At 40.8% G+C, this 26059-nt stretch overlaps 2 protein-coding genes across 3 annotated transcripts in view; one reads left to right on the top strand and one right to left on the bottom strand.

Annotated features, from left to right (window-relative positions):
• Positions 1-13063, bottom strand: part of LOC139308532 (S-adenosyl-L-methionine-dependent tRNA 4-demethylwyosine synthase TYW1-like) — a 31007-nt gene extending 17944 nt beyond the window's left edge. Inside the window, exons 1-8 of one of the 2 annotated variants that reach the window (XM_070932115.1) lie at positions 12860-13063; positions 11261-11400; positions 10462-10596; positions 9034-9135; positions 6454-6648; positions 4933-5208; positions 3358-3480; positions 1607-1724 (exon numbers count right to left, since the gene is read on the bottom strand). In XM_070932115.1, coding sequence (XP_070788216.1) covers positions 1607-1724; positions 3358-3480; positions 4933-5208; positions 6454-6648; positions 9034-9135; positions 10462-10596; positions 11261-11400; positions 12860-12863 — 1093 coding nt within the window. In that variant the 5' untranslated portion in view covers positions 12864-13063. The remainder of the gene's footprint in view (positions 1-1606; positions 1725-3357; positions 3481-4932; positions 5209-6453; positions 6649-9033; positions 9136-10461; positions 10597-11260; positions 11401-12859) is intronic. The other variant, XM_070932116.1, reaches the window with a different exon arrangement.
• Positions 13064-14184: 1121 nt separating this feature from the next.
• Positions 14185-25604, top strand: SBDS (SBDS ribosome maturation factor). Its single transcript, XM_070932114.1, has 5 exons — positions 14185-14365; positions 17802-17931; positions 19127-19327; positions 21149-21313; positions 24099-25604. Exons 1-5 carry the CDS (start codon positions 14238-14240, stop codon positions 24225-24227), a joined length of 753 nt encoding a protein of 250 aa, XP_070788215.1. The 5' UTR covers positions 14185-14237; the 3' UTR covers positions 24228-25604.
• The last annotated feature ends 455 nt before the right edge of the window (positions 25605-26059 follow it).

The following is a 26059-nucleotide window of genomic DNA, read 5'->3' as shown; positions in this document are numbered from 1 at the left end:
TTGGATTGTGCTTGTCTGGGGGAGCACTGGCCTTTAAATATCTGGTCCTGGTCTGATTTCAGTGCTCCTCCAGACAAGCACAATCCAAAGTGCACTGAAGATGTCTCCTCGAATCTGGACGAAACGTTTGCAACCAAATCGCCAAGCTCGGAGCTCAAACCAACAACATAACTACAAACCCGAGCTACTAATATTCAAAGACATTTCATTATGAAATATGGCTGCAAATGTTATGCGCCTTTTCCCTGATTACATTTGGGTCTGTCTGTTAACCTTTAAAAAGACTTACATGGCCACCCATTTCAACATTGCTGAGCACATTGTAAGCCGCCCTGAGTCTCTGGAGAAGGGCGGCATATAAATCAAATTTAAAAAAAACAACAACATACAACTTGAGTGGCTAACAATAATATAAAACATTTAAATTGTGTCTACCTGCAACATTGGGAATTATACGTTTCAACTACCTAAATATTTGAATACAAAATAGCCTTTTTGAAAGCCAGATTAAATGGGTTGTCATCAAATATGTTATATGATAGATTTTTTAAAAATCCCATCTCTCAAAAGATTTTGTCCCTTAATGGAACCCTAAACCATATTTTTACTGCATTGCGAATTTTATAAAAGTTTTGGAAGGAAATTATCTGGGCTATTTGAAAAGCTAAACCAGGAAGACCTTCTTCTGAATATGCAAATTTTCGCTTGCAAATGAAAATATAAATCAAATTAAAAAAAAATAAATCCTAAGCATTCCAGTGGCAACAGCCAGATATTTAACTATGACCATAAAAACAAGGCTTTGGGCTGGCGTCTTAAGTCTACTATGTAATATTTATTAAATATTCTACTTGTTATATCCATTTGATCTAATGCCAAGTTTAGATTATGATTATGTAACTTGTCTCTGGCCTTTTGGCTGTAAATAAAATTGATTGACTGCATTTAAAACACCAATAATAGCTACAATACACTAATTACAGTAGTGGTCAAAATTGTGAAAACCTTTTGGGAAAAGTATATTTTCTAAAACTAGTTAATAACATCACTTTTTTTGGAGTAGTACTATAAAATTATATATCAATGGAAAGATAATTTAATCAAGAACATAATGCAATAACTTTTATGAAGGATTTGCTATTAGAATAGCAGTTACAGTATAAAGAAGAAAAGCGAAACACAGAAAAATCGAGATATACAAAAATTATGACCATGTCAGTGAATACTTAGTTGGGTAACCTTTAGCATGAATTACAGCTTTACAATGTCTTCCCATGGAGTGAACCAAGTCTTTTAGTTCTGCAGCTGTTATAATGTGAAACCAAGATTGAATGATTGCTTCTATTAACTGGGTTTTATTGCTGGGTTGCTTCTGACTAACAAGTTTCTTTAGTCGACTCCATAGATTTTCAATTGGGTTAAGGTCTGGGCTATTCCCAAGCCATTCCAGCAGTGGAACATAATTATCTTGAAACTCCCCCCAAAAAAGTGGTGTTATTAGCCATCAAACCTCAAAAATACACTTTTCCCAAAAGGTTTCCACAGTTTTGGCCACTACTGTATAATGATAATCAACATAGTTGCCCCTGCACTGCAACCCCATCACCTTGCTTTGTGAGTGCATCTCGAAGAGCAGGAGTGATCATCTCCCTTCTCTCATCCTCCTTTCTGCTATGTTGAGTTCCAACTCCAATGGGAACCTCTCTGTCAATCTGATGCTCTTTCTGTGCAAGAACAACATTTTTTTTTTTAAAAAAAGGAAGCTGATTTGTTCTACAGTTAGAGAAATCCTTCCATTAAAATGCTATGAAACTGCTACAGCTTTGGCCAGCTTCATAAGATGGCCTTTTTACAATGGACTGGCTGACAATTAGGATTGTACTAGCAACTGAGACTTTCAGTGGCAGAAGGAAGTGTGACTTCTACTGCTATCGCTGCCAGGAGACACCAGCGCAACAATAGGGCAGGTTGGGCAGTGGTAGAAGTGGCATCTAGCAGCATATTTTTGTTCTGGCCCTAGAAATACAAATAGTACTCAATTTACAAAAGCAACTGTGAGTTCAGTTGCTAAGTGATGAGTTGTAAAGCATAACCCTACTGCTTAGCAATGGAAATTCCTGCAGGCCCAGTGGCCTTTGTTAACCAAATCCCATTGTCATTAGGCAAGACAATTTCCTGCCAGCTCCCCACAACCAAGTCAATGGGAAAGCCACCAGGAAGTTGCAAGCCCAACTGGGTTACAAACCGGCCAAAAGGCAAGTGACTGTTGCTAATTTGGGGAGGGCATGAAGGGGTCCATGATGTTGTGATCCACCAGCAGCCTGCGGAGCTGGCAGCGAAGTCGGACAGTGAGGAGGCTGGGGAGGAACATGGGCCAGTCCTGGAGTCTGGGGAAGGCCCGAACCAGGGCTCTGCATCAGAGGCAGAGATGGGGCCAGGGCCATCTGGGAGTGATGCGCGAACCCCGGAGCCTCCAGAGTCGGACAGCAGAGAGGCAGAGGAACAGGAAGAGCCTGTTCCTAATGTACGCATGCACAGAGCTGCCAGAAGGCAAGAGCAGCTAAAGCAAAAGGGACGACTCGGGAGTAAAGCCAGGAGATGATTGGCCTCTCCCATAAGGCTTAAAAGAGCAGCAAAGGCTCTTGGGTTCTTTGTAGGAAAGAAACATTGCTAAATCTGTTTCCAGTCAGAGTCTCTTATTTCTGAACTTTGTGGGGCTTTGCCAAAAAAGGTCTTTGGCAGGGTGCCAAAGAAGATAAAGATTTGTGATAAGCCCGAAGGACTTATTCTGAAAGACTTGGTTTGCAATTAATTTGGACTAAGCTGGGAATGAAGTAATTCTCAGATGTTATAATAAAATAGGTTTGTTTGGGACTAATTGTGACTAATAAGTGAGCCTAGGTCACAACACGAGGCTGTGAGAGAGCGATGGAGAGGCTGTATGGGTAGCATGGGAAGGGTTGGGGAGGGTGAGAGAGAGGCCTGACGAAGGTTGGGGTGGATACAAATGGCTTGTGTAGCGCAAGAGCAAAGGAGCTGGGAGAGGGTGCACAACTGGGGGAGACTTCGCCCAGCAACTTCCAAACTTCCCTGCTGGTTTCCCCATTGACTTTCTGGGGAAGCCAGAAGGAAAAGTTGCAAATGACAATTACACGATCATGGGGCACTGTAACTGGTTGTAATCGCAAGCTGGTTGCCAAGCACCCAGATCACGCTCATGTGGAGTTCCAAGGACCAGTCATAACCATTATGCATTCAACGCTGTTGTAACTTTGAATGGGGGACTGAATGGTCAAAAGTCAAGAAATACATGTGCAAACAGAAAGGTATTTGGATCAAGGGCAAAATTCTCCTTACCTGAGATTTCTTCATTTGGCCCATCACTTTGCCCAAATCTTCAACATCCACAACCTGATCTGCACCTCTACCATTCTCTATATCAGATTCCTCCTCGCTTGTGGTTTCAAAGAAATCCTCCTCCTGACATGCAAAACAAGGAAAGAGAAAGCACAAGCCATGTTTCCATTCTCTAGTTAATGAGTTATCAACTGAGTTGTCCTTATGTCCAGCACTGACACTCTTTGATGCCTTCCCCAGAAAGTGGTCAGAAGTCTGTCTAGCAACAACCAGTATAATACACCTCATAAAGACATAGGCCTGGAGGAGACAAATTCAAAATCTACCTGTTCCATGGGTCATAAAACTCAGAAAATTTAAAATAAATCTTGAAGGATCTCTAAGGTACAATGTGGTTTGTCTGATTTTTGGATTAGAAAACTATATGAATCAATCATAATGGTTGCTATACAATGATTTCTGTCTTAGTATGAACAGGAGCCAGGGGTGAAATTCAGCAGGTTCTGACAGGTTCTGGAGAACTGGTAGTGGAAATTTTGAGCAGTTCGGAGAACCGATAGCGGAAATTTTGAGTAGTTCGGAGAACCAGCAAATACCACCTCTGGCTGGCCCCAGAGTGGGGTGGGAATGGAGATTTCACAATATCCTTCCCCCAGAAGTGGGGAGGGAATGGGGATTTTGCAGTATCCTTCCCCTGGAGTGGGGTGGGAATGGAGATTTTGCAGTATCCTTCCCCTGAAGTGGGGTGGGAATGGAGATTTTGCAGTATCCTTCCCCTGCCATGCCCACCAAGCCACGCCCATAGAACCGGTAGTACAAAAAAATGGATTTCACCACTGATACGAGCCCAACCAACTCTGATTTAGCATGCAAAGTGTATAGTATGTAGTAAACCCAGCTACAATGAAGCATTTACGAAGGTTCCCACTACCGAACAATTTCTTGAGTGAAGCAAACTATCAGTTTGACTGGCAGGAAAAACATTAGAGAGTAAAAGAAATTGTGGGACAGGAACAAAGGCATGGAGAGAGACTGAAGGATGGTAAAATGAGTATGAAGAACATCAGATATCTGTTAGAGCAGGGGTGTCAAGCTGGCAGTCCGTGGGCCAGATGCATCACACACAGGCCAAGCCCACCCCTGCTCCGCAAAGGCAAAAAAACGTTGTGATATGTCACATGAGACGATTAAGTTTGACACATGTGTGTTAGAGACTCTTTAAGCAGGATTCCTGTATTGAGCAGGATTGGAATCAGCACCTAAATAATCCGTTTTTTGGGAAGTTTGATTCTACCGCAGTAAAAAAGAGGAAAAAATAAGAAACTTGTTCACTGGAACAAGTGAAGGAAGAAGATAAATACTGGAGCACAAAGGAAATGGAGGAAACGTGAATAGCAAAAAAAAAAAAAAAGATGGAGAAAATTCTCAGACTTATGGAACCATTGTGCTGCCCAAAAGAAGGGTAAAAAAAGATCCTAGTTTGTTCTGTAATACATATAGATAGATATGAGGTTCATCACATAAAAGCAGCAACAGAGTCAAAATCATAGAGTTCTATCAGTCCTCTCCACTTACGTCTTTCTCCACATGATTTGAGGTCTCTTGTTCTTTTGCTTCTTGGCTCACTTTTGATTTGGATCTACATGGCCCTTTTTTGCATTTCCCACTACAGGCCTTCTGTTCCCCTTTGGCAAGAGCTTGAAGCCTCGTGAGCAACTTGACTTTCCAAACCTCAAAATCAGCCTCAATGCTTCCATGTTGGCTTTTCACCACATTGCCGTCCCCTCGAGCGCATGACAGAATGCGTCGAGCACCCAGCATCCATAGCCACTTGTCAACGTTCCTGCTCACCTGTAGGGAAAAAAAGAGGCAGAGAGGCAATGTTTGGGTCATAAAAGGCAAGAGATGCTAATCATAATGGGCATATTTGGAAAGCTTCAAGTTCAGAGGAATCTGTCCCACCTCCTTCCTTCTTCCTGTATCACTTCCATCACCCCTTTTGTCTCTAAACCCATAAGAAGAGCCACCATATTAAATAGCAGACTCGGGAGAAGTATTAGAGGAAGTAACTAGAGAATCAAACAGAATACACACATTTTTCTATCTGTCAAATGTAAAGATGCCACTAATCCAACATCTAAGACAGGGGTGTCAAACTCAAGGCCCAGGGGCCGGATCCAGCCTGCCTGATGCTTAGATCTGACCCGCCAGGCTGCCCTAAAAACAGCAAAGGACCAGGCCGTGGTGCCTCTGCCAGAGAAAACGGAGCTCGGGAGGGCCGTATGTGTCCCTCCTGAGCTCCATTTTCCCTGGCAGAGGGTTGCAGGAGGTCAGCCCAGCCGAAAATGGAGCTTGCAAGGGCTATGCGCAGATCCCCCAAGCTCCATTTTCGTTAGCAGAGGGTTTCAGGAGGCCAGGCCAGCTGAAAATTGAGTTTTTGAGGGCCACGCACAGCCCCTCCCCCAGCTCCATTTTCACCGGCAGAGGGTTGCAGTAGGCCATTGCAGCTGAAAACAGAGCTCGGGAGCCCGTTTTTGCTGACAGAGCCCTTGGGCCACCACAGGCACCCCAACACGAGTGACATCAAGCTGGCCACACACACCCGGCCCACACGAGGTCAAACACAACCCTGATGCGGCCCTCAATGAAATTGAGCTTGACACCCCTGATCTAAGACAGTCACTACTGGATATCTCATAGTCAGAGTGACAAAGTAGTGAAAAAATACTCTTCTGTCTACATAACTTTTTTTCCAGCTATCCTTCTAACCTGCAATTTCACCACATGTTCTTTAAAGTGAAAATAATGTTCATGCTCCACTATTATATTTCATGGCTTTCCACTGACTCCATATAATTTTTTATATTTGTCACTTGTTGAAAAGGAGAAGATACTGAAATATCACCTGATTTGCTTTACAACCATTGTAGAAATGGTTGTAAAACTGACACTATAGTCCTATAGTGTTTTGACTTATGACCACAATGACAACTACAATTTTGAGCTCCACAGTGGTCGTAACTTGAGAAAAAACTGTATCAATAACATGCACAGATGTGTTGGGTTTTTTTTTAAAAAAGGGAAAGCCATACTCACAGTGTTGAAGTGATCAGCATACACTGAATTTCCCAAACCGAAGACAGCATATCGCAAGCCCTTCAGGTATGCCTTGCCAACTCTGAAGTCATTGGCCGCCTCTTCCAGCCACTTGCAGAACCATGCAGCATTTTCCGTTGGTCTGCCGTCAGTGTAAGTGGCAACTAAGAATACGCAGATATTCTGGCTGCTTATCTGAACAGTTAAAGGAAAACAGTTTTTTTTTTTTTGTCTATCATAACATTTAAATCAACCACAGTTCTTTACTATTCATAGTAAAAAAAAAAAGAAATGCCAAAATTTCATTCAAAGTATCTCATCTTTGAAGAGCTTGGCTCTAACATCAGATGAAAGGAATTCTTCTCACTCATTCCTTCTCAGATTCTGCATGCCACTAAAGGATATGAAACTATTAACTGTTCAATATATTATTAGTATGACATTTTTCATGCAAAGGAGACGTTTTGTAGCCTTTTTCTCTTCAAATTCTCCCAAATAACTTCACTATTTGGAATATTATTCTCTTTTGATGGAAGATAGACCATTCTGGAGAAGGTCTATCAGGTCACTAAGAGTTGATACTTACTTGAGGATATATTCAAACAATTAAAATGTTATTTTGTTATTGCTGTTAACCATTAGGACATTGATTCTGTCATCTGTCTCTGTCTAATCTGTCCATCTGAAATCAACCATACTTTAGGCAATTTACAAAATTTACATAGTAAAAACAGAATATAGGTTTAGAATAAAATTAAAACAACAGCTAGAGATAAAAGGCTACATTTATAGAACTATGGAAAATGGCTCTACTGTATATAGTTAATCAAAAAGTTCCTCTAAAACAGCTATTTTTTCTCCTGTATCTGGAAGACCATAAGGCTGGAGGTAATTGCTGTTTCAGGGCCATGTTATATCAAAGGTAGGATACTGCTATAGAAAATGTCACTATTGCCCACCACGATACTTCTTGGGAGATGGGGATTTTTAACAGGCTTCCCTTGATGTCTAGGTAGTATGGACAGAAACTAATATGGAAAAACAGTCCCCAAGCTGAGAGTCATATATGGCTTTAGTGACTAGCACTTTAAATTGCATTTGGAAATCTACTGGTAATGGTACAGCTCCCGAAGCAGAGGTATAATATACCAATAATGTACTGTATTTTCCGGCATATAAGATGACTGGGTGTATAAGACGACCCCCTACTTTTCCTGTTAAAATATAGGGTTTGGGCTATACTCGCCATATAAGACTACCCCTCTTCCAACGCACACCAAATAAAAATTAAAAAACATCAACTGGCTCACCCACAATGTAAAAGCAACTGTGCTAGACCCAAAATGGCCCCTGCAACAAGCAGGGACCTCACACAGCCACAAAAAGCCCCACAACCCAACTTTCACACTTTACACACACAAAATTCCACATACAGCTTTGTGAGATTTTGTGTGTTTCTGTAGTTAGAGTGAAACACTACAGAAACACACTAAATCTCAGAAAGCTGCACAAATATTATTTTATTTTATTTTTATTTTTATATGAAAGCTAAATTTAAAACTTCCTAAACTTTAAATGGCGAGGTCTAAAAAAGAACAACTAAAAAAAACCCCAATTAACTATTTTTTTTAAAGCTCCCAAAGGGGAAAAAACTTACCCAATAGAACAGGGGTCTCCAACCTTGGCAATTTTAAGACTTGTAGACTTCAACTCCCAGAATTCCTCAGCCAGCTTTGCTTTGCTGGCTGAGGAATTCTGGGAGTTGAAGTCCACAACTCCCTGCCTGCTTGATTGCAGGCTTGCTGATGGAATGGATTGCAGGCAAGCGAAGCAAGGCAAGTGTTGCGACTAGCAGCTAAGGTAAGCAAGCTGGAGGGGGAAAACTTTTCTCCTTTTACATGGCTCTGGCGATCCAAGCTGAGTTGCCTGATTACCAGGCAACTCAGCTGGGATCGTCAGAGCTTGGCTCGTCAGAGCCTTTCGGACTGGTCTGCCTGGTTACAGGAGAACGACACCCAGCGTATAAGACGACCCCCAACTTTTGAGAAGATTTTCATGTGTTAAAAAGTCGTCTTATACGCTGGAAAATATGGTAATTAAGTATGTATACTGATGCCTTCTGGATCACATGAAATTTTGGTGTGGTTTCAAGGCAGCCTCACATAGATCAAATTGCAGTAATCTAATAGAGAGGCTCAGTTTGGTTAAAGGCACTGGGCTAAAAATTAAGAGATTCAGAGTTCTAATTCTGCCTTAGGCACAAACTCAGTGGGATGACTTTGGATTGGTCATTTTTTTTTCAACCCTAAGAAGAAAGCAATGGAAACTATTTCTGAAAAAAATTGCCAAGAAAACTGCATGGATTTGTCTAGGCAATTGCCAGGAGTCAAAACTGACTTGAAGACAAAAAAAAAAAAAAGATGATAAAGGCATAAACCACCATCCTCAGTTCATCCAGTTCCAAGCAAGGCACCACCCACAGCTCCCCTGGCCACAGTTTTTACTTGCTCTTAAAGCAGAAGCCATCAAACCATGAGGACCCACAGATGACATTCTGGCTAGAAGAGATGAAGTACAAACCTCATCTATGAGAGAATCATCTGGATCATAATCTTGCATATCAATAATTTCTGCTGGCAAATTAATGGAGACAACAGCTTCAGTAAGTACCAGTGCAAACCGCTAGAGACAAAGAAAAAAACAGTGAAGATCTGTTTCATACAAGAAAGCCACACTAGGTGATTTGTTGATTGATCTATGAAGGAGAAATTGCTTCAGTCTTATCTCTTGCAATTTTTTTAGAGGTTTGTGGGTGCAAAGCAGGGAGATTTCAGGGTTTACCACTGAAACAGCAGCTTGGTCTAACACATAATCCCCACCACTATTTAAGAACTGCAGACATCAGGAGAAACCCAAGAAGACCAAAACCTTAGAGGCTGCTTCCAGTATTTGACAGTGGGAAAGCACTGAAATGGGTGGACTCCAGCAGCTCTTGTGATTGAAGATGCCCATACATAAACATTAATGTATCTAAACTGGAAGGAAAAATCTCCACTCTGAACTGGACTCGGAAGGACTTGGAGTGGGAGCTCACAAAAGCAGAGATGGGCAACCTGCCACACGCAACCTCTCAAATCTTTGGACGCAATTCCTTATCAAAAATCAACAATAATGTCTTTCAAATGGAAAAATTCTAAGATTACAGTGTATCCTCTAAAAATAGGCTTACCACAATGAAAAGAAAACACAACTCTCTCCACAACCCTAAAATTCCATTACTCTCTATGCTATCTATGATCAGCCACACACACTTTGCTTATCAATCTTATACTGTGGCCCTTTTCCTCTTATTCTTGCTAGAAAGAGACAGAAATGTGGCTCTCCAACAGGACCTTGAAAACTCTGTGCACCACCATGTTGGTTTGCTGAATAGTTCAGGATACTGTTCTGTGGTCTGATACAGGACAACTGCTACATATGCCCAAAAGGGTACTTTATTCCTCAATTAAAATCCCAGTGAGCTTGGATGAAAAAGGAGTTATTAGCTGAAAATTATTTGGACAGTGTTGAATGAGGATTTGAACTGTAATCTCTGTACTGCAAATCTAATACTGGAAATGCTACATGATACTTGCAACTTCAAGCATTGGTTGTAGCAGCCAAGAAGCCTTTCATTTTGATCCAGTTGTTGAGTATAACTACTCACCACTTAAGGAAACATTGGACTTAAATTTCCTTTCTTGTCTTTTCTCCACTATTACTACCACTTTACTGCACCCCAAAACAATCTCATATTCAAATTATTTCTTTATAAGTAACAGGTTTTCAGCTCTCAAATTAGGATAAAAAAGGGCCAAGCTCTGGAGATACGAATTAACCAAAAACATCTCTGAGTGTGCTTTTTTTCTCCTGAAAATGGTCAACTACCTCTATTCAATGAAAGGAGAAAAAAAGATATGGTTGCAAGATAAATTAATTCATCTCTTGCTGGATTAATGAACTATTTACCTTTGCTGTTCCAGTCTGGGAACCATAGAATACCTTCACTCCGGCTACATGGACTTTGTCAAGGCTTGGATCCTGCTGTTCTTTTTCAGCAGCTGTGATTTTAGGAAGGTTTAATTCTGCAAGGCGGTTTTTGTTCTACAAAGGAAATATTTAAACAACAGAGTCCCAGAAATAAACTTAGTCTCTTTTTTTCCTGGTGCCATTAAATAGTCACTTTACCCCTCAATGCAGTTGATATACAAGTTAGAAAGACAGCATTATCTAAGAAAGTTTTCTCTTTCAGAGGAATACATCCTGTACCTGAACAAGAGAAATTAAATAGCCGGGCAAGAAATATCATCCAATAATACTGAGAGGATAACATATCAATTTGTCATTACTGAACATCCTCAGAACATTTGTATTTTACCCTAATCCTGGCTCTATGTTTGCCAAAATCATGTCATTCCAGATATTCTATGTACCAGATAATTTACCATATATATACTATTCTATAAATAAATTTCATTCCCTGGAGAGAAAAAAAACAATAAACTACAACTACCGTATACTTGTGTAGTTTGCCTCAAAAAGTTTAATTTCTGAATAAACCTGCAGAAGATAGTAGTACATTTTTGATGGGAAGAATTTGCCCCCTTTGGGATGCAAATACTTTCTGGATTTTTTGCTACTGAATGTTTCTTAATCTCTCAACTGCTTGAGCACTCAGGAGGCCACAACCACAGAGATTCCATCGTCTTTCCATCAAGGCTGAAGTTACCAGAATTAAAAATATTAGACACAATGAGAATAAAATTACCTGCTCTTTGGCTTTGTTGAGGAACTGGAAGCAAAACCAAAGGCTGATTCCAAAAGCTGCACATGAATAGAGGTAAAATCGGTTCAGCCAAAGGAAAGTTAAGTGAGCATGGAGATTGTCCCAGGTTTCTGCAGGAGTATCTGAAACACAACAGAATAAAATGCTATTGTTTATAAAAGCCAGATATCAGGATTAATGGAAATTTGCTCTCTGGTAAACATGCTTCAGACCAAATTAAAAGTGGCAGAATCATTGTAACAATCTTAGAACTGTACTGCTTGGCAGGGACATCAAATCCAACAAGTTGTTCAACTCAGGAGCCAAAATTAAAGTATCTCAGATACATGTTACTAAAACATCAATTGCCATTCCTTCAACCTTTCTTTACAGGACTTAATTTCTAGTCTCCTGATCATTTTTCTTGACTTTCTCTGAACCTGCTCAAAGTTCTCTGAATCCTTCTCAAAGTGTGATACCCACTTTGGGTATCCTTTTACACAGCCTTTTACAGTATTTTAGAGCAATGATCTGACCATAGCAGAAAAGAATGGAACAATTATTTAATATGATTTAGAAATTCAGTTTCTGTTGATGCAGTCCTAAAATTGCATGTGCCTCCTTGTCAGCAACCTCAAGTTGCTTGCTCATATTCCATTTGCAATCAATTACTATACCCAGATATTTTTCCATCATCTGGTATCATCTGTAAGTCATATCCTCAGTGAGATCAAAAAGAAGCACGATGATTGCAGCTTTGTCAAAACCACACTATTTTTATAAGTGTACTGATGTCAAATGCACATACAAAAGATTGGGGCTTCAATCATACTGCCGCTTGAGTTTTTCATTTTTGTTTCCTAAGTAATTATCAGTAGAGCATCCATTGTGGGCCCTGCTAGATATTTGACATCAACAGCTTTTAGGGGGATAGGATCCATGCTGTGCTGATTGGTTTATTATAATATTTTTATATATTTGAGATAAGCAGCCATATAAATTGAATAAATAAATATGAAATAAAGTGCCACTAGAGCTCTGTCATAATGTATTTAGGTTTGACCATACTGTTTGGTTTTCTTGTGTTTTATATTTTTAGTTACACTTGTACTATTATTTTTACTGTACTTTTGTAAGCCATCCAGAGCCATTACAGGAATAAGAAAAATATAATTTTTATAAATTAATATTTCCTAATTAAGGAAGAGTCAATACATTTTGACAGGGGGAATACAAGGTCACGAGTGAATACTTGTGCGAAAATGTCACAAGTACTTTTTCTTAAATTTCACGCAATGTTTAAGTAAACCTTGCAAAATCGTCCTATTTATTTTCACAGGAAACTTTCCACCGCGGCCCTTGCCCAACCAGACTTCCAAGTAAACCGTGTTCATTTTCTATGGAAATGATAGAAACTCGTGACTTTTTAGATCCTGAATCTTCAGCGCGCTCCAGGACTTCCGTGTGAATAAAATACGCTAAAGGTTTAAGGATCCGTCGCTTGTCAAAAACCTTTGCATGCTTTCTGGAGAATAAACCGCATCTAAGCCCAATAAGGCTCCCTTCACAATTAAGGAAGTTTTTTCGCCTCCGAGGACTTACCCATGTCTTCCCTTCCAAGCAGCAATTCCCGATCCTACCGAACAATGTTTTTCTGGTTCTCTCGGGATCGCTTGGGGAGGGGGGATTATTCCCAAGCAGCCCCATCACTCGCCCCACGAGCTCCCAGGCGCAGCCATTTTGCACCCTTCCACCCCCGGCATGCTGGGAAGAGGACATTAACCTCTCAGTGGCTGAAAAGAAAGTCCCCCCTCCTCCAGCACCGGTGATCGCTGCAAAATTCTCTCCCTCCGAAGCGTGCGTGTTTTTAAATCAAGAAATAAAGAAGCATCTTCCGCTTCCAGAATCGAGTGTATCGGAGAGTTTGAGAGGAGATTCGAAAATCCATGCATTTAAAAATAACACGGATCCTAAATGCTTCACGTTGGAATGGGGGGGGGGGGAGGGGAGACATTGAGCCATGGATGGTTTTAAAGAATTCTATTCTGTTCTGTTCTGTTCTGTTCTGTTCCTAATTCTATTCCTATTCCTTTCTATTCCTCCTCTTCCTCTTCCTCTTCCTCTTCCTCTTCCTCTTCCTCTTCCTCTTCCTCTTCTATTCTATTCTATTCTATTCTATTCTATTCTATTCTATTCTATTCTATTCTATTCTATTCTATTCCATTCCATTCTATTCCATTCCTATTCTATTTTATTCTATTCTATAGCCTTCTGGGTCTGGGGGGTATGAACAAACCGCAACTGACTAGTACATTGAAACAATATAAACTCGAATGAAGGCGAGTGTACGTTTCCCCAGGATAATGTTGCAGGATCCGATCTGGGTCGATCACCCGGACCAGAGGTTTAGTTTTCCAAGGTTTCGGACTCACGCTGGAGCCCCTCCTCAGGGAATTTCTCTATAGCAGAGTGTGGGCCTCTGGCAAGAAAAGTAAACCTCTAGTCCCGGTGACCGACTCAGATCCGGCACAATTTAAACAAAACTATGTTTAAATACGATTGTATAAATGTGCACAGCGACAAGTCCAAGATCATCAGTTCAAGGATTTGAAGACAGTTCTTCCCAAGCAACGGTGCTGGCTATTTTTTTTTTTGGGGGGGGGGGTTGTTTTTTGTTAAAAAAACTAAAAACAATCTGTGCTACTTGCATTTTTTGATCAAACCTCCGCAAAAAAGAAGTCAGATTTGTAAACCTCGGTTTTTTTGTGCGGTCCCTCTTGGTAAGCCCAGAGAGGACACTTTTCAACGAGGAATCATTATTCCTCGGGATTGGTTTCCCACCCGACTGAGTTAAGGACGGACTTTTGGAGAGTCGGTTCTCGCGAGATTTTGGGCACGTGTGTCGTCACAACGGAGCTTGCGGCAGAGACTCAGCTGTTGGCTTCTATCCTGTCCAGCGGCGGCCGATACTTGGAGTGTCATGGCGATCTTCACGCCGACCAACCAGATTCGCCTCACCAATGTGGCCGTCGTGCGGATCCGGCGGGCGGGGAAGCGTTTTGAGATTGCCTGTTATCGGAACAAAGTCATGGGCTGGCGGAGCGGCGCGTGAGTGGGGCTGGGGCCGCAGGGAGAGGAACAGCAAACTCCCGTCGTGTCCGCTGACATTTGACAAAGCCAGAGTTCCCTCGTTTACACAGTGCGAGACTAGCTTAAATAAATAATCAGTCAATAAATCCAGGGTTGGTTCCTTCCTCCCCCCCCACCCCACCCCAAATTTTGCAACTCCTCTAAATTAGCAGCTTGGCTAAAAATATTTACTTTTAAGCATGTGCAAATTGCAGGGCTTAAACTCTAACCACGTTTCTGTTATAAATCAACTACAGTATTTACACTTCCGTATTTATTTATTTATTTTTCAAATTTATATGCCGCCCTTCTCCCGTAGGACTCGGGGCGGCTCACAAAATAAAAACAACACAACAATCTAAGTGCTAAAATTAGTCAATTAAAAACCCCAGACAATTAAAAAACCTCGTGGCAGATCAGGGAATTTGCTGAAAAAGACATGTCTTCAGCTCGGCGCGGAAATTGCGGAGGTCAGGGGCCATCCGGAGCCCGGTGGGTAACCCATTCCAGAGAGTCAGTGCGGCCACAGAGAACGCCCTCATCCTGGGGGCCGCCAGCCGACATTGTCTGGTTGACGGCACCCAGAGGAGGGCAGTCCTATGTGAGCGCACTGGGCGGTGGGAGATGGTCCTGCAGGTACCCCGGGCCCATGCCATGAAGGGCTTTATAGGTAAGTACCAGCACCTTGAAGCAGATCCGAAGGGCCACCGGCAGCCAGTGCAGCTCACGCAGGAGAGGTGTTACACGGGAGTAGCGGGAGGCTCCTGTAACAACCTGTGCAGCCACATTCTGGACCAGCTGGAGCCTCTGGGTGCACCCCAAGGGCAGCCCCATGTAGAGGGCATTGCAGTAATCCAACCGAAAAATGATGAGAGCATGAGTGACTGTGCGGAGGGCATCCCTGTTTAGGAAAGGGCGTAACCAGCACACCAGTCCCCCCTTGTCACGGCTGTCAGATGATCCACTAAGGACAGCCGTGAGTCAAGGAGGACGCCAAGATTACGAACCCTTTCAAAGGGAGTAAGCAACTCCCTCCCCATCCGAAGTGATGGGGATACTAGATCACGAGATGCCGGTAGCCACAGCCACAGCCACTCAGTCTTGGAGGGGTTGAGTCTGAGCCTGTTGCTACCCATCCAGACCTATACCGTCTCCAGGCACTTAGACATCACGGAGAGATCCCTGGGTTGATCGTATTCATCTTATTTATTTAAGTAGTGTCTGCTAACTGCAGTTCCTGGAACAACATTAACACAGAGTAGTATGATAAAGAATAAGGAAATAGATCAGAAGGGCTTAGTATAGAATGTACTATACATCCCCTGATAATAAGCCCAATTGGGCTTTTGAGCGCATGGCAATAAGGCCAAGCGCTTATTTCAGGGTTCAAAAAAATATAAGACAGGGTCTTATTTTCAGGGAAACATAGTATATATGTATATATGTGTGTGTGTGTGTGTGTGTATACACACTATACATAGTATAGAATAAAATGAATGTTTTATTTCAATTTATATAGCTGCCCATCAGTGACATGAAAAAAATGCTTCTAAGGCTTGAGATAAATTGATATCCTATTTCTTTTGGCACTGACCAAGGGCTGCCCCAGTTACAGTAAATGGAGTCATCTTTCAGAACAGATTTCAGTCACTAAGCAGTCACATAAACCTTCCTTATTTTGAGCTCTCAGACTAGAGAGACAAGTTGTTACATATCATTAGCTCAATAGAGAAGTTTCATGAACCTCCCTTCAGCTGAAAATGGGCAGAATTTATTATATGTATTCTTGGGAGTTTTACAACTTGCCAGCAAACAAGAAAGTGTTCATACACTGCCTCCTGTTTATTAGTAAGTGGTGAAAATATCCTGCTCATTTAATTGTGTTATAAAAATAAAGTAAAGAATAAAACACTACTGAGCCACTGCAAAAGGTATAGGCAAATTTAAGCCTTCTGCACTTCCTTTCTGATCTTGTTTCACCATACAGTCACATGTACCATGAGTGTGAGAGAACAAAGCAGCTGGAACTGCCCCATGTTTTACCCACATCCCCATATATGTGCTAGAAACTGGGAAAAATGACAATTTCAAAGTAGCTTCTTTCAAAGCTGGATGATACATGGAATGCAGGACAAAGTAAATAAATGATTAACATAGGGAACAAAATATGATGAAGGTGCTTTGTCTTAACCATGTTTTGTTCTAGTTTTATACAATACGTAACTCTTTAAATAATTTGCCTTAGTTATGTGAATGTACCCTTTTCAAAATTGTCATCCTTCTGACAGTTATGATAAAGAATTTTATGACATAGAACTCACTCCCAAGTAAAAAATAATGTAAACTTTTGTTTAAATAATGTAGGTTTCTATTCCCCTGTTTGCACTGCAAACCAAAAAATATAAATCTGTGCAATGTATTTATTGCCTTGTAACATCTAGCCCGTCCCCCTACACTTCTTCCAGGGCAAGAATTTTCAAGAGGTCCTCTTTGGAAAACTTAATGGGTAGATTTGGTTTTGAAAAGACATATGGCTTTGAAGGAAATAATCAACATTTTGAATTAGGTCTGGATTTAAACTTATATACCCATTCACAGTGCTTTATAGCCCTCTCTAAACAGTTTGCAGAGTCACCATATTGTCCCCCAACAATTTGGGTCCTCGTTTTACTTACCATGAAGGATGAAAGGCTGAGTCAACCTTGAGCCAATCAGGATCAAACTGCCGGCAGTCGGCAGGGTTAGTCTGCAATATTGCATTCTAACCACTGCACCACTGCAGCTCAGTGGTTAGAATGCAGTGGTTAAAATGGAAACTAGCAACCAGTACAGAATGGTATACTGACAAGGTAGTCTCACAACATGTAACTTTGAATTCATTCCCACATAGCCCAACGATCAGTACATGAGATACTGCCTTCAGGGCATCTTGGTTTAAGTAGTGTTGAAGCTGCAGCACTTAACCAAATTTGGGTGAAGCTACTAAAACCATATCTTCAACCTGCTGCTTGAACAGGAGCTGCAAATTACAATCATCTCTTTCAATGGAGGCCCAACCCCACTAAGTAATTACTGAGTTAATATGGCTCAGCTCAGGATGGCTACCTGTTTACTGGTAAATAGCAGATAGGACTTAGCCTTTGGACTAGTATTGCTTTCTTTAACTAATATTTTTAGCTGATTACAACTGTTGCTTGACAATATGTCATTGCCAGATAGAACTCTGCAATTATTCACTACAGTATCCTGCTTATGGAATGTAGCAGTTTAATTTGATTCCCCTGCCATTATAATAGAATCAAAGGTAGTTTTAAAGAGCAGTAATCAATATAGGTTAAACAAGACTTATCTAAATATTTTGGTTGTTTGTATGCATGATTTAGGATGTGCTTAACAAGTAAAATTAATTTTCTAGTGAAAAGGACCTTGATGAAGTATTGCAGACACATTCAGTGTTTGTGAATGTCTCCAAAGGTCAAGTGGCAAAGAAGGAAGACCTTGTCAAAGCTTTTGGCACAGATGATCAGACGGAAATCTGCAAAACAGTAGGTATTGAAATTGTGCGAAAGTAATGTTTTTTGTCTAATTTTATCTTCAACTTTTTAAAGGCAATTCAAACAATATATCAGAAAAAATAGATAGTAGAAGTATAATCCCTTTATGTGTTTAGGTCAGCCTTGGATCAGTGTTCAGGGCAGGGGTCCCCAACCCCTGGTCTGTGGACCAGCACTAGGCCGCGGCATGCCAGCAACTGGGCCACAGAAACAAGCGAAGCCCCATCTGTGGAATGCAGGCAGCACATAAAACAATGCCCCCTCCGGTCCGTGGAAAACCTTTCTCTACAGAACCAGTCCCTGGTGCCCTTTAAAAGGTTGGGGGCCACTGGTTTAGGGTACTTGAGATCACTATTTAAAGTGATTTGGACTGAAATATAATAAGATCTCACCCAAAATCAGCCTGGGAGTTTTTATGGCTGAGAATGGGCTTTAACTGGCTCTTCAGTCCTAGTCCAATGTTATAGTACACTGACTCTTTTTTAAATATTTCGAAAATTGAACTCAAGCAAAAAAAAAAAACATTTCTTTCATGGCTTCATCCCATATTGCTTGTTCTGTGAGAAGGTTAAAATGTTATGCAGCTTATTCTCTGATTTAAAGATTCGGTCTTCCATAGCCTTGTTGATATTATTATTAATTAAATTGTTTGCCTCCCATCTGCAAAGCAGCTCTTATGGTTAACAGTCAATGCTCATTTTACATTTATTGTTAATAGCAGTGCTTACTCAGCCTTGGATCATTGCCAAACATTAACAGGGCAAATGCTGCTTAGTACTTGGATGGGAGAGTATTAGGAGGTTTCAGATTGTACAGTAGGGTGGGAAGACAAAATCCTGAAAGAATGACAAGCCTGGAAAAGCCCCTGCCGTTTTCTTGACAAGGCTTTTCAAAAGTGGTTTGCCATTGCCTCCTTCATAGGGCTGAAAGAAAGTGACTGGCCCAAGACAGTCTGTATTACTGCTCCCAAAACTATACAGACATCTCCATGTAATAACCAAGAGTGAAACTTAATATGAGGAACTCAGTATTTCTACTTTGTAATTTGCAGAGATTCTTTAGGACAGCCGTTCTTCTAAGGTTTATAAACAGTCTAGAAAGCTGAATCAGAATTCTGATGACAATGCATAAAACATCTTCTGAATTTGGAAAAGGCCGAGTCCTAATAAACTTTTCTTCGTTTCAGATCCTAACCAAAGGGGAATTGCAGGTCTCTGATAAAGAACGCCACACTCAGCTGGAGCAGATGTTTCGTGACATTGCAACCATTGTTGCAGACAAATGTGTCAATCCAGAAACCAAGAGACCCTACACAGTCATCCTTATTGAAAGAGCTATGAAGGATATACATTATTCAGTCAAGCCTGGGAAAAGTACCAAGCAGCAGGTAGATAATCTCCGAAGGAGGCCACTTTGTGCCTACAAATTCTAAGCATGAAGAGACACTGTAGCTTTTCTCTTTACAGGTAGTCCTCAACTTATGATTAGTCACTTAATGGCAGTTCAAACAATAGTTGAAAATTAGGACATGTTTGGAATGGGTGTTTTACTGCCTCTAAAATACTTCTGGCCATCATAAAATGTGCCCAACACTCAATACATGGTCATGCAATCACATTTCAAGCACTTGACACCAGGTTAGATGGGTACATAATTTTAGGACCATGATGACTTATGCCCTGAAATCCAGTCCCAATTGCAATCATACGTTGAGGGCTACCTGTACTAATTTGAAGTAATAGGGAATACCCTGTTTCCCCCAAAATAAGACATCCCCTGATAATAAGCCCAACCGGGCTTTTGAGCGCATGGCAATAAGGCCAATTGCTTATTTCAGGGTTCAAAAAAATATAAAATAGGGTCTTATTTTCGGGAAAACACGGTACCTGATCATCTGGCTTGAGTTGACTTGTCACCAAATAAACAGGCAAGATGTTTGTTTGTTTTTTTAAAGTTGCTTCTTTTTCTCTTCTGCAGATACCTGAAGGATGCTTAAACCCATAGATTGGTAACATTAATTGTGCATTCCATTTTGTAGAATTTCTTGCAATGTCTCTTTTTAACGCAGTACTGTGCCAATCATTGTATGTCTGCATATTTTCAAACTCAGCGTTTTTAAATCCTGAAGATATTAATTCTGGAAAATATTAAAATTTCCATCATACAAACTAAGCCTTTACTTATGAGAAAGTAAAACCACTTGGGTATAGTGGAGAAACTGCACAGAAAACAGTAACAGTCCTGCAACATCTAAAAATCAAAACTGTATTGCTATCCTTTGTCAGATATGGCTGTCAAGATAGTAAGTGGGTGTCAACGGGAAGAGAGTTTCATAAAGTTGAAATCATTGCAAGAAAGATCATTATCTATTTCCAACTTGTTTTGCCTGTCTCACAATAGGGATTAAGGCCAAGTGGACTCTCATTTGGAGGCATAATCTAAAATTATTCTACAACGTGACCAAGTACTATAAAATACCGTAATATTCTGGCACCAATGATTCCACCAACAATTCGATCTCCATATTTCTTTTTTAAAAAGGCAAGTTCTCCCTAGCTTTTAGAAGGACATAAGAGTAGAATCTACTCTTGCCTCACAAGTCAGGTTGGTGCAAAGGAAGAATGCTTCCCATCTCACAATTGGAGGGGATGTTCAGCTGGTCATCTGCTTTCACTAGGCAGAATCTAAGAATAGCAGATGTAGGCTGCAGGCCTATAGAGCTTTATAGAGAATGTCCAGCAGTTTGAATTGCACTTGGAAATAAACTGGTAACCAGTGCAGCTCCACTAACAACCGTCTAATGTGGCTGTACCACAGTTGTTAAGCAAACAAGCAAACCACAGCATTTTGGACCACTTTAACTTTCTGGATGATCTTAAAGGGCAGCCCCATGTAGAATGAATTATAGCAATGCTTAGGTGCTGTATTAAGTACTGCTGTACTTCTCGTGCTTGCAATGCAATTCTTACTTCTGAAAAAGCAAAAGTTTTCTCACCAGCTCCATTTGACTGAATGGAAGATTGCCCTGCTGGTTAGTTTTGGATATAAAAAGTATGCTCAGGAGAACAATTCTCAGCCAAACAAATGTCATATATGGCTAAAAGTATGAAATCAGAAGTGAAGAGACTATGTTTTTCCAGGTTTTTTTCCCCAAGGGGAGCAGGATAACAATGTAAAAATCAGTGCTTTGGTTTGGATTCCTCTGCAGGCTTTGGAAGTCATCAAGCAGCTGAAGGAGACGATGCAGATTGAGCGGGCACACATGAGGCTACGCTTCATCCTCCCTCGGAAAGAAGGCAAGAGATTGAAAGAGAAGTTGAAGCCACTGATCAAAGTAATCGAAAGTGAGGATTTTGATGAACAGCTGGAAATTGTAAGCATCCCAGTGTCCTTTCCCTGGTCTTTTTGTTTGGGGAAAAAACTATTACTGTCCCTTTGGTTTTATACAAGAAGGTTTATACTTGATGTGTTGGAGGGTAGAAATAAGGACTGATCTTTACACTGCAGTTATTTTCATGATTGCTCATGAAGGAAACCTCACTAGTTCTTGCAGAAGATGTTTTAAAATGCATTGGGATAAGTATGCAGCCATAAGGCAGTTCGGTATATGAGCATTTAAGACCTCAGCAAAAGACAGGGATGCTGCAAAGATTTCATTGTGACACCATCTGCACTTCCCTTTTCTTCTAATTCAAAAGAATTTGGCAACTTTCAGTGAATTGCAATCTGGGTTTTTAATGTAGTTGGGTAGAAGTGCAATATATAGATATTCCAGTCCAATTTAATGTTCTTTCTCCATTCCATTTAAAAAATACCTTGGTAAAACCTCTAAAAGGGGCAAATCAGAATACCCACAGGATTATAACACTTTTTTGTGGGGGGCAGAACAGCTTTATGAAATTAACCATGGAATGGTGAAAACAGTGAGAGATGGTCTAATTATCACATTGCAAAAATTTGGAGTGACATGAAACTAGCAAGAAATTCAAAACAAGGAAATTTATATAATATGCAAGTAGTTCTTGTTTAGTGACCACAGATAGAACCAGCAACCATTTAGTTGTTGAGTGGAGCAATCACTAAGCAAAACCGCAACTGTGCTTATGATCTTACTGCAGCTTCCTTTTGCTTTACAGACCTGCAAATGTTATAGCAATAGCTCTTAGACTTATATACCACTTCACAGTGCTTTACAGCCCTCTCTAAGCGGTTTACAGAGTCAACATATTGCCCCCAGCAATCTGGGTCCTTATTTTACTGACCTCAGAAGGATGGAAGGCTGAGTCAACCTTGAGCTGGTGAGAGTTGAACTGCTAGCAGCCAGCAATCAGCATAAGTAGCTTGCAGTATATACTGCATTCTAACCACTGCCCACCACAGCTCTTATACGTGCAAGGACTGGCCATAAAATTACTTTTTCATCAGTGTTGTAACAGCAAATGGTTGCTAAACAAGGGCTACTTGTATAACTTGCTACCATATCACCATACAAGTGATTTAGAAGATTTAAGAAGAGATCTAGCATACCCATAGAAAAGGGAGATTGTTAAATGGCTTTGCCCCATTAGAGCCAAACATCACCGAACTACAGTAGTGAGAGTAAAAGCAGAGGGATGGTCAGGGAGGTAATAGGAATAAATAGAGGGATGACTATCATTTTTATACCCTCGTTCTTGCAAGCATCTAGCTACAGGTATTCCTTGACTTATGACCATTTGTTCAGCAACTGTTCTGAAGTTATGACAGTGCTGAACAAATGGTGGTTATGACCGGTCCTTAAGGACCGGTCTGAACATTCCGGAACCTCAGCAGTCATGTGATCGCAATCTGACTGCTTAGCATTGGGCTTGCCCTTTCAAGCAGTTGCAGCACCCCATGAATGTATGATTGCCATTTGTGACCTTCTCTGCCAGCTGTTGTGGCCTGCCAATGGCCAGTGGAACTGGCAGCAGATTCTGAAAGTGAGGAGGTTGGGGAGGAACATGGGCCAATCCTGGAGTCTAGGGAAGGCTCTGATGAGGGCTCTGTGTCAGAGGCGCAGAGGGGGCCAGGGCCATATGCCAGCTATCAGCTGCCTTTAGAGTCAGTGAAGCAGACGAACAGCTGGAGCCTGTTCCCAGTGTGCGCATGCGCAGAGTTGCCAGATGGAGGGAACAGTTAAAGAACAAGGGTCGACTTGGAAGTAAGGCCACAGGTGGACAATGAATGGCCCCTCCCATAGCAAATAAAAGAGGAGCAAAAGTGGAGTGGGCTTTTGCAGGAAACAATTCGGTCGGTCAGTCAGTGCAAGAGTGTGAAGATCTGTCTGTGAATCTCAGAGACTCCATGCCAAGTCTTTCCTTGCAAAGCACTGCGTTTGGAAAATATTTACATGGCAGCTTTCCAAGCTAGATAAGGTCTGTGGTCATAAATTCACCTTTGAAAGACTGGTTGCGAGGCCTTTGCTGAATGTGAATAAGAGGAATTCACATTCCATTAATAAAAGGGGTTTTGTCGGGACCAGGATTCTGCTTCGTGCTTTTTGGGGAAGCCAAAGTCAGAACACCAGGTTTTCCAGAAAGTCTTGCTGAGCACTTTGTAAGCCGCCCTGAGTCTTCGGAGAAGGGTGGCATATAAATCAAATTTAAAAAAAAAAAAAAAAAAGTCAATAGGAAAGCTGGTAGGGAAAGTCACAAGTCATTGGGATAAATCTTCCCCTCCCACATCCCCTGCCTGATTTCTGCCACGCCTCCTTCTCACACCCTCCCTGCGCTTCCCTCACACCTTTGTGCAGCATCTCCAAGCTTTCCTCGTGACTTTCCCCACTCAAGAGCAACCACTTACCTGCCTACCAACCTACTTGCAAGCCACTTAAGACTTGCAACTTCCTGCCAGTTTTCCCAGTGACTTGGTTACTTAAAGGAAGTTCCCTTTCCTTATGACCATGGGAACGACAACAATTGGGATGGCAAGGATTATTATTGCCAAGCGATGCAACCAAGCTTTATGACCGTATCACTTAGCAACAGAAAGTCCAGTCCCAATTGCTGTCATAAGTCAAGGACTACCTGTAAGTTACTTTGGGAAGAAAGATGATGGGTCCACCTTGGTCTTATTCAGCAGGGCAGTTCTATGTAAGATATGGCCTTTCCAGTCTTAATACAGTGCTAATGTTGCAGGTGTGCCTTGTGGATCCAGGCTGCTTCCGGGAGATCGATGAATTGATCCGGTGTGAAACCAAAGGCAAAGGAACCCTTGAAGTTCTCAGCCTGAAAGATGTGGAAGAAGGTGATGAACGCCTGGAATAATTGGGTGCCTGTGGTGTCGCTTCGCAAAGACTGTATTAAAAGGCATCCTAGAGTTGCCTCATTGAGGATTGATCTTTGCTCTTTTCCATTTGAGGGTTTATGTAGTTATTTCCATTTGAGGGTTTATAAAGTTACCCTCTGCTCCTTCCCCAAACTTTGATGATTGGTATCAACTAAAGGTACCTAATAAACCCACTTAGCCCTTAGCTTACCTGATAACGAAGGGACTTTACAGAGTTTACTCCTATGTTGATTGTTTTGAGTGTACCTGCAAAGTGACAATTTAATGTTAAGTGCCAAAATGCCTTTCCTTAAAAGCAAAAGGCTTCAAGGAAGGGATTGACTGCAGAATTAGCATCCTGAGTTAATAACTCAGGTTTCCCTCAAAACAAGCACAGTAATGTCTGGATTTACCAGCAGGATTTGTAAACTATGAGATAGACAGCCATTGGTTGCTTTGAATGAAGTGACTGCACAATAATAGTATTGTCCTAATTATAGAATAGCTCAATTCTGGTGGTTTACAGACCATCAGAAGAGTTTAATGGCTGTCTTTCCAGAGTCAGTCTTGGAATTTATTGAGTTTGATCCAATTCTTTACTCCAGGCGTAATTGTAAAAATACTGACTTGACACTGAAACCAAAAGTTGTTCAGAAAGTTTATTTTGGAAAAAAAAATACAATAACTTAATTTAGAAAACATTTGTTATAACTAGGCAACCTTTAAATCCAAGTAAAAGAACTAGTTTGGCTCCAGTGATATTTTAGCATGATTTGTTATACTAATTTAATATTTTTAAGCATGAGCCAAAAGAACAGTTCATTGTCAACACAAAACTCTAAAGTGAGTTTGATTTCTTATGAGTAAACTAATAGGACTGCTGTCAAAAAGAACAAAACATGCATTGCCTGATATTTGTCACTTTCTTACAATCCTTGGAATTCATAGTGCAAATTATAAGAGGATTCTTTGAGGAAAGCTGCACTTTTTACCTCCTCAGACACTTTAAAGATATATATTATAAACACTGATGTACAACATCACAATAATTTCTATTATAGAATGTCAAATTTCAGTTTGGAAATTTAGATTTTTAAAATGAGTTCTCTAATGAATAATTTAAACCAATTACAGTCTGTAAACTCTCAATAATATGCCAAGGAAGATACCAAAGCATAGGTTTGAGGATGGTTGCACGATGCCTTTCCTTTTTTTTTTTATGCACCTTCCAGCTATTATCCTAATCTCCAGCCCACAAAGCTTAGTAGTTTTTGTGTCAGTGATTTAATTTTTCAACTATATGACTAACAAGAACTCCAAAGTATTCTACTCACAAAGTTTGTCCTTATATGAATAAACTTTACTGCTTTCTCTTCTTCCAGACTTTTTTTTTTAGCAATAAGCACTCTAATTTCCTGTAGCCTCACTTTTGTGGCACGGATATGTAAAGTTATGTTTCTTGATGACTCTGCTATATGTTAGCAAATGGTAAGGGAGAAGAAAGACATTATGTAGCAGGATCATCTTTGAGTTGTATTTCTCCTATCTTACTTAAAGATGAGAAGCAAAGAACTGAGTTCTCTTCCAGAACCTCATAATTTTTTGGCTTCCCATCAAGTAGTATGGGCTCAAATTCAGGAGGCCTTACTGCTTTATCCATATATTTTAGTCCATTTTTCCAGCCCAAGTGCCCTTCCAAGTATCTGCATTACCTAGAATTTAATAGCCAGCATGGTCAAGGTTATCAATGCTGGGAGAAGCTATCTACCAATTCAGAGAGTCTTCAGATCGATGAAAGCAGTTTTAGTCGTTGTGGTAGGACCTAACTCGG

This window comes from Pituophis catenifer, unplaced genomic scaffold, assembly GCF_029215685.1.
Source record: "Pituophis catenifer annectens isolate HBS135680 unplaced genomic scaffold, rPitCat1.0.hap2 SCAF_1, whole genome shotgun sequence".
Lineage (NCBI taxonomy): Eukaryota > Metazoa > Chordata > Lepidosauria > Squamata > Colubridae > Pituophis > Pituophis catenifer.
This window is presented reverse-complemented; position numbering and strand designations above follow the sequence as displayed.